General features: G+C 37.1%; 1 protein-coding gene across 1 annotated transcript; it reads left to right on the forward strand.

Annotated features, from left to right (window-relative positions):
* Window positions 1-916: 916 nt before the first annotated feature.
* LOC120180198 (39S ribosomal protein L41-A, mitochondrial-like) lies at window positions 917-2,806 on the forward strand (the record flags this gene model as incomplete). The annotated part of the gene is made up of 4 exons (XM_039185577.1): window positions 917-962; window positions 1,073-1,195; window positions 1,912-1,976; window positions 2,481-2,806. Coding segments are annotated over 4 exons (306 nt in total), but the record flags the coding sequence as incomplete, so codon positions are not given.
* Window positions 2,807-8,997: the final 6,191 nt, after the last annotated feature.

Genomic DNA, 8,997 nt, shown 5'->3' on the forward strand with positions numbered 1-8,997 from the left:
AATAAAGAAACTCACCTTTGCCTAGCTTGGGTACGTTGGAGAAGAAGAAAGCACGTAAAGAAGAAGAGAGTTTTCACCTTCCTCTCCCCCACGTGTTAATCTCCTAATAAAGGGGAGAAAATATTTTTCCTTGTCAATTGACCATTTTACCCTTTACTTCATTTAATAATTACCAACAACTTTTATGTTTTATTTCCAAATAAATCATTGAACTAATCCATGGTTCTACTCTAGTCACCAAATTCTAAAACTTTACAATTTGATCATTAACCCGGTATTGAGGATGTTACAAAGTGTCTTATAACTCGCTTTCAAAATTTATGTTTATTTTTTATTTTCTTCAAAGAGTCAATGTTACGTTACAAGGATTTTGTATCGAACATTACTTTAATATGACACTCGAAAACGAAGTCTTAAAAGCATGATTTTTTTTAGGCTCATCACCAAATTAACACTGTCTAAAAGGATGAACTGAGATGAGATGGAAATGATGATATATTTTTTAAATTATTATTATTATTTAATATAAAATAAATTAGAAGATGAACAAAGAGTTTAAATTTTGATAGCTAAATATGTTATTATACATATTTTAATAATAGTGCATTATCTGCTTTTAAAGTTTTAACGACAACAGATTAATTTGTTAAATCAATGACTACTTCATAATTTTTTATAGTCAGAGAACTAAAAAAATCTCCATATAGCAAGAAGACTATTTGCAGAATTTACCCAAAAAGTAAATAAGGAATTGGAATCCCATCATTTTTGTCTTTAATTTCTGAAATTTAATATGAATTTGGACTTCTTCGGTTCAAACAGTAACTTTTTAAGCCCAAACTTTCATGGGCCAACTGTTGATCACTGTCGTTATTATTTGGAAACTGAAAAAGAAAGTCTATGAAAACCCCCCTAAACCCTTCCTCATTTACGCCCCTTCGATCTGCCAAATCCTAAAACCGGTAAGTTTCCTTGTTTTGCCGCTTTGATTAGGGTTGAATAGTACCGCTTAATCAGGGTTTAATAGCTTGGTTAAAACGAGAAAGCGAAATGCCGCTTGGATTGATTTTAGGGATAGGAAGGGCGTTTCGAAGGAAGCGTACCTCATCGCTCGATATTCTCTCATCGAAACGAGCCCCCAGAGATTACTACAAGGGGAAGAATTGCAAGTCTACTGGTTTCCACACTCGCAAAGGTTTCTTTTCACTTGCTTCTTTTTTTCCTTTGAAGCTTTTAAAGATTATTGTTAATTTTGAGAAGGATAAGAACCCTTTCATAGAAATTATTGAAATTTTTGTTTGATTGATATAATTTTATGTTGTTTAATTGGAGGATTGGAATAGTTATTTTCGTGGTTCGGCATGTTAAGAGCAAGCATAAATTCTTCATTTTTCTTTTATTTTTGAAAGGTCGTTTTTACTTTCTTGATCATAACGGTTTTGGTTATTCCGAGTAGCAGATTTCCTTTTAAATCACGAACTGAACAATGTTGATCATCTGGCAATATCTCAACAATCTGCTTGTGCTTTTTAAGTTCTTGAGCTATATTTGATAATCTTATGACCATGAATGCATAAAAGATAAGAACTATAATCTTAGGTGGTGAATTGTGTGAATTTCGCCTAACATCCTCAAAATACTCGATGAAAAATTATTGCTAACTTTTAATATGAAAAGTAGCTCAAGTTATTAGGTTTTATGCATACAATTGCAAGTAATTTCAGAAGCTTGTATGCCTATGGGATTAGACAGACTATTACCATGTGATGGAAAATGAGAAATACAAGTCCCATAAGAACTTTCCAGATTCAATATTTTTGGACTGTTACATGAACATTGAAATGTAATTTCTTGAATTGAAAATGTGTATCTGAGGTTTTGTTTGTACTATAACTGAATTATATGCTGTAGGTGGATATGTTGTGATGCAGGAGAAGTTGCCAAACTATGTTGTTCCTGATTTGACTGACTTCAAGGTAATATTTATTCCTTGCTTTACATTTTTTTCTCTTTAATTTTATATTGATCTTTCACGGATGGAGCATTCTATGTTAGCTGCAAAACATTGCTTGTCCAGGATAGTTAATTAGTCTCCCTTTTCCTCATAGAGCAGGTTCATGGGAAAGTTATTGTTTTCTGATGCTTTTATAAACATCATGGAGGTGTTATAATTCATGACCATAGAAATTTGTTTTCTCAAGGCTTGGACTTTGTAGATGTTATAGAAGCATTGTGGTTGACTGTGCTTGAATTGGATCTTTTGAACTTTATATTTCAGCTGAGAGTTGGCATTTTTGTGTGTGATCTGTATACACTTGAGAAATTCACTGCATAGGTTTTGAAGGTAGACTTTGATTCATACATAACACCTGGGGCATGATCTCCTTATCTTGTTTCTCAAAAAGTTTGAGCTCTTTAATTTGTGATATAATTTATTTGCATCTATTGTTGATCTTGGGTTGCGGCCTTTGTTCTTGCAGCTCAAACCTTATGTATCACAGTGCCCCAGAGATGTCAAAATGGCGGAGGCTGCTGAATCAGCTAATTTATAAGATGAAGGATTGTATGATCTTCTTGCTTTCATCATCTAATTGCTATCTGGTTGAACAAAATAGAACGTGTTCTTGTGGTGTCCAATAACTGGCTCGGCCTATTGTCAATTCTTCATTTCTATGCCAGTTTCTAAGCAATTAACCATTGTAATGCCTGCAAATATTGAGATAAGATCAGGTTGCTTAAGAGAACATCATTAGCTTACTATTTGTTTGTAGCTAGCTACAATATTATCTCAACCCCGACCAACTTTTGCCCCTTATATAATTCATCAAGAACATGATTTATTTTGCAAAGGTAATGTTTTCAACTTTTTTTACCAATATATACCATTTTCTATTTATTTATTTTATATCAAAATGACACCCTCCAAATATTATTTATGGATTTGCACACATTTCTATCATGTATTACAAAGATGTGTTTTGTCACATGTGTTTTTTAAAGTTGCGTTTGACAATTGTCATACATGGCATTCTAGTCAATATATGTGAAAAGTGTGCTTGGTTAGTTTTTCTTTTGGAGTTTTAAATTTGAATTTGAATTTTTAGAGGGCGCAACACGTCTTACTTATCAAATGTCAACCCTTAGCTTCATTCTGAAAAAAATTCGATCAGAGTTTGTTAAATTTATTACAATAGTATTTAGATATTCTATTTTTGAGAAGTAGAAATCATTTGGCTTAGCTCAACAAAACTTTTGTAATTCGACGGGTATGTTGTGGAAATTGAACTCTACACAATAAAATCCGTTGAACTCTCCTTTAGTACTCTACACAATTTGATTTAGAGAAACTCATTAATGCTCAAACCAGAATGATCAATACCTAATGTTAGGGAAAATCTATTATCTAGAAAATTATGTTTATACCGTGCTGTAGAGCAGAGATTGAAACGAACGGGCTTTGAGAATTTATTGAATCTATTAACAGTGGCAGACTGATACACAGTTCAAAAGAGGTATATTTTGTTAAATTATTTATGGGTTTAGTGTGTATAGACGAGTGATTAAGAGCAATGAGAAGTAGAACTCGTCTAGCTTACAGTGATACTTACATGCCTCATTTTGAATAAATACCATTTGTTTTCTGGAAAAGGGGATTGCATTGCTTGTTTTCTTGCCGATGTTGGAATCCACATTTTTCAACAAATTGTGGTGTAATCAGAGGTGTGAATTGTAACCCCTAGACCGGCTATGCGTTTCGACTAAGTCTAATGGATCACATTATGATTATTAAAGACATTTTCCGAAACCGTTATTCCATCAATATAAAATCACATTATAAATAACATGAAATTATAAACAAATTATACTATCAAAATCCAACTCGTAAATATAGTACCAATAAATAATAATTTAATTTAAAACATGTCTTCAAATTCAAAATCACAATAAACGAGCAGTAATAGCAAAAGAGTCATCATTATAAAATCCGATATTTTAAAATAAGGTCCATGTCACCAAAATAAAGTCAACTTGCAAGATAAAAACATTACAATTTGATTTACTTCAAGAGATATGTTGATCATCCAAGTGCTCGAACCGAGGAATCTAACCAACAATATCTGAAAGGGGGAAAACATTTTCAAAAGGTGAGCTAGGCTCAGTGTGTCCCAACATTTTCATAAAATCACAATAGGTACAAATCATAGTCCAGTAATCTCACAAATTCGTAAAAGAGTTTAACTTTTGAAAATCATAGTTTAAACCCTTTTCTGGTACACCATCAGTAGTTCCCAAAATTATTTTCCAGATAGCTTACTTTATGCACATAGCAAAAGAAAGCCGACTTAAGGATAGGCTCTGAAGCTTGTATCCTTAAGCCCAAGTCAATAAGTCTATATAGCTTACCCTAAGCACACAGCAAAGGAAAGCCGACCTAATGAAACATCTTGGGGCCCTCAAGAGTCACATTAGGCCCATTTAGCTCAGAGCTATTCCATCGTAATTCAATTCCAAAATTCAATTGCACCGTGGCATAAATTCCATAAATCCAAAAACATGGTAATCATATACCATTTCAAAACAAAAATTAGATAGCAGCTATATTCCATAAATTGTCACATAAAATTAGTGCATCCATAAAACAATAACCAATGAATTCGGTGTACCACATATTAAAACCAATAAAACAGTTCAGTAATAAGTAGGGAACACACCTTGACAATAGGTTCAAATAGCAAATCTACTGATTGCTGGTTTCACCACGCTCTGCTACAGTTTTCGAACGCGTGAATAATGGCACACGTGGTTTAACTGATCTAGAAGAGCTGGGTCGAGCTGTCGAACGATCCGGAAAGTCTCTTGTACCTTCAAACAATAATAATCTATCAGTCTCAAATCCTATTTAATTGTTCAAAACTAGACTTCTTAAGTATATAAGCATTTTTTGGGTTTGACTATCAATTTGGGGTATTTCGAGTCTGAATTTGGCCAAACGGATTGCGGAATCGGAATCAGGACGTCGAAAAACATAAAGTATGACTTTTCGAAAATTCAGATTCTTGGTCAAAGTTAAAGTCAACCACTTTGACCGTCGATTTGGAGGCCTTCAGGTTCGAATTTGACAAAACGGACAGCGGAAACGGATTCGCACGTCGAAAACTATCAGGATAGGTATACTCAGAAAAGATTAACGGTCGTTTAATGCTCGGTCAAAGCCATTTTAAGTTTTGGTCAAAGAAAGTCAACGGTCAACGGTCGGGTCGGGTCAACGGTCGGGTCGAGTCGGTCGGTCGGGTCAGACCGGTCAAACCGGTTCAGACCGATCAAACCGGTTCGAACCGGTCGAAACCGGTCAAACAGAACCGGTTGAAAACCGGTTAAATCGGTTTCCAGCAGCCACTCTCCCTGCGGCGGCGCGTGTGGCGCGTGAAGCGTCCTCCGGGGCCCTAAAAATCTCAGAAAAATTTCTAAAAATTATTTTGAGCGATTTCGAGATACTTACAACGATCGGTTCAAATTTTTGAACGGCGGAGAGCTCGATTTCAAATCGGCCGAATCTTTGACTGCACCACCTCCTCACGCGCCGCCGTCAACGGCGGACAAGGTTGACACCGGTGGACTCGAAACGACACAAGGAACACGATGGTGTAGGAGGTGTCGTAAACTGAGCAACGATCGGCGGTGAATTTGAGATTTTCTCGGCGATAGAGCTAAAAAAAACGTCGATGCTTTGACTTGAAATTCCTGACGTTTAGCAGCGTTTTGCTTCAATTAATTTAAGGGGATTGTTCCTGACTCGATAACGAACACGATGGTGGTTTCAATTTGACGATCGGATGTCGAACGGCGTCGGAATCGGACTTGAAAGTCGAGGTGCGGGAGGAGTGAAAGTTTAAGAAAAACTTTTGTGTTTTCTTATTGAAATCAGAAAACACGTTAAGTTATAACCAAACATGCTGACACTTTAAGGGAAATTCAGGGTTTGGTCCCTGAATTTCCTTTACTTCGAAAATGGAACAAGTTTTCATAAATTATACTTTAGTCAATTAATTTCACCCATTTTCACAATTTACCTCCAATTTCAATTAATATTATTTTGTAAATAGTCGGGTTGTTACAATTCTCCCCCTCTACAATAAATTTCGTCCTCGAAATTTACCTTATGAGAATAGTTGAGGAAATTGAGCCTCCATTGACTCCAATGTCTCCCAAGTAGCTTCTGAGGGGCCTCGATTACTCCACTGAACTTTGACCATTGGAATTCGCCTATTCCGAAGAACTCGTTCATCTCTCTCTAAGATCTGAATGGACTCCTCTTCATATGACAAATCAGGTCTCAGCTCTACTCCTTCAACCTGAATAATGTGACCTGGATCTGGACGGTATCTCCTCAACATTGATACATGAAAGACATCATGAATACGACTTAGCTCAGAAGGCAACTCAAGCTGATATGCAACAGGTCCTACCCTCTTCAAGATACGAAATGGTCCAATAAATCTTGGACTCAATTTACCCTTACGTCCGAATCTCAATACTTTCTTCCAGGGTGAAACTTTCAAAAATACCTGATCTCCCACCTCAAACTTTATATCCTTCCTCCTTTGATCTGCATAAGATTTCTGCCTATCAAATGCCTGATCTCCCACCTCTGAAATATACAATCTCGCCAGTTTGTCCAAAGTATAATTTACCCGCACAGGAATGAAGTGAGCTGACTTTGTAAGTCTGTCAACAATTACCCAAACTGAATCCTTTTTCGAAGGAGTCATAGGTAATCCGGTAATAAAATCCATAGTAATACGCTCCCATTTCCATTCAGGAATCTTGATAGGCTGTAACAAACCTGATGGATGTTGATGTTCTACCTTAACTTGTTGACAAGTCAAACACCTCGCTACAAAATTCGAGATGTCCTTCTTCATGCCGATCCAATGATACCTCTCTCTCAAATTCTGATACATCTTATCTCCACCGGGGTGCATAGCATATGGACTACTATGAGCCTCAGTAAGGATAGTCTGTCTCAACTCAGCATCATCAGGCACACAATACCGACCTTTGAAGCATAAAACTTCATCCCGGTCAATTGCGTAATATGAGTTTGTCCCCTGCTTTACTTGCTCAAAGATGGAAAACAATGAGCTATCAAGGGGCTGCTTAGCCTTGATCTTATCAACCAAGGTCGGTTTAACTTGCAATTCTGCTAACAAAGTACCATCGTCATATAAATTCATCTTGGCCATTAAAGACCTCAACTCCGATACCGTCTTTCGACTCAAAGCATCCGCTACAATGTTAGCTTTACCAGGGTGGTAATCAATCACGCAATCATAATCCTTTAGAAGCTCTAACCAGCGACGCTGTCTCAAATTAAGTTCCTTCTGGATCAGAAGATACTTTAAGCTCTTATGATCCGTGAAAATGTAACACTTCTCTCCATAAAGATAGTGTCTTCAAATCTTCAAGGAAAAAATTAATGCTGCCAACTCTAAATCGTGAGTAGGATAGTTACTCTCATGCGGCCGCAGCTGACGGGATGCATAAGCCACCACCTTACTTTCCTGCATTAAAACACAACCAAGTTCTGAATGTGAATCATCACTATACACTGTAAAATCCTTCCCGGACTCTGGTTGAATCAACACCGGTGCTTGAGTCAAAACCGCCTTTAATTTCTCAAAGCTCTCCTGTTGTGCCTCGCCCCAGTCAAACGACACATTCTTCCTTAACAACTTTGTCAAAGGAGAAGCAATGATCGAGAAGCCCTCAACAAAACGTCGATAATAACCAGCCAAGCCCAAGAAACTGCGGATCTCAGATACGTTCTTAGGTCGTTTCCAATTCATAATAGCCTCTATCTTGCTGGGATCGACCTGAACACCTCGCGCAGAAATAATATGCCCCAGAAACGACACTTCTTGAAGCCAAAACTCACACTTACTTAGTTTGGCATATAGACGATGCTCTCTCAAAGTCCGCATAACGATCTTCAAATGCTCGTCATGCTCTGCCTCAGTACGAGAATAGATCAGAATATCATCAATGAAGACCACCACAAATTGATCCAAATATGGTCGGAACACCCGATTCATCAAATCCATGAAAGCTGCATGAGCGTTCGTCAAACCAAAGGGCATCACTAAAAATTCATAATGACCATATCTAGTGTGAATGGCCGTTTTTGCAACATCATATCCTTTAACTTTCAATTGATAATACCCGAACGAAGATCAATCTTAGAGAATACAGTAGCTCCTCGCAATTGATCAAATAAGTCATCAATCCTGGGTAATGGGTATTTATTCTTGACTGTCATCTTGTTCAATTTCCGATAGTCAATACATAATCTTAGCGACACATCCTTCTTTTTCACAAATAGAACTGGAGCTCCCCATGGTGAAGTACTATGTCGGATAAATCCTCGATCGAATAATTCTTGCAATTGGACTTTCAACTCCTTAAGTTCCTTTAGAGCTATACGATAAGGTGCCATAGAAATAGGTGAAGATCCGGATAAGTCTCAATCTCGAACTCTACCTCTCTATCAGGAGGTAACCAAGGCAACTCCTCCGGAAAACATCAGGAAACTCGCTAACTGTACGAAACTCCTCGATCGTGGACAATGCACCTTTGGTGTTCAAAATACAAGCAATGAAGGTCTCATATCCCTTCCGGATCATACGATCAATTTCCATCGCTGAAACTATATTGGAGAGATAACCACGTCGTTCACCAATTAACACAACAGTCCGACCATCTGAAGTCTTCAGAGTAGCCCGCTTGTATTCACAATCCAACTTTACATTGTGTTTATTCAACCAATCCATTCCAAGAATTAGATCGAACTCCTCTAAAGGAAGCTCCATAAGATCAGCGAGAAAAATTTCTCCCTGAACCTCGAGAGGACACGCCAAATACTTTATTCACTAATACCGCTTGTCCTACTGGACTTGTAACTGTAACAGTATTTTCAGTGTTCTCGATCAGAATTTGAAG

The sequence above is a fragment of the Hibiscus syriacus genome, unplaced genomic scaffold, assembly GCF_006381635.1.
Source record: "Hibiscus syriacus cultivar Baekdansim isolate YM2019G1 unplaced genomic scaffold, ASM638163v2 tig00112491_pilon, whole genome shotgun sequence".
Classification (NCBI taxonomy): Eukaryota; Viridiplantae; Streptophyta; class Magnoliopsida; order Malvales; family Malvaceae; genus Hibiscus; species Hibiscus syriacus.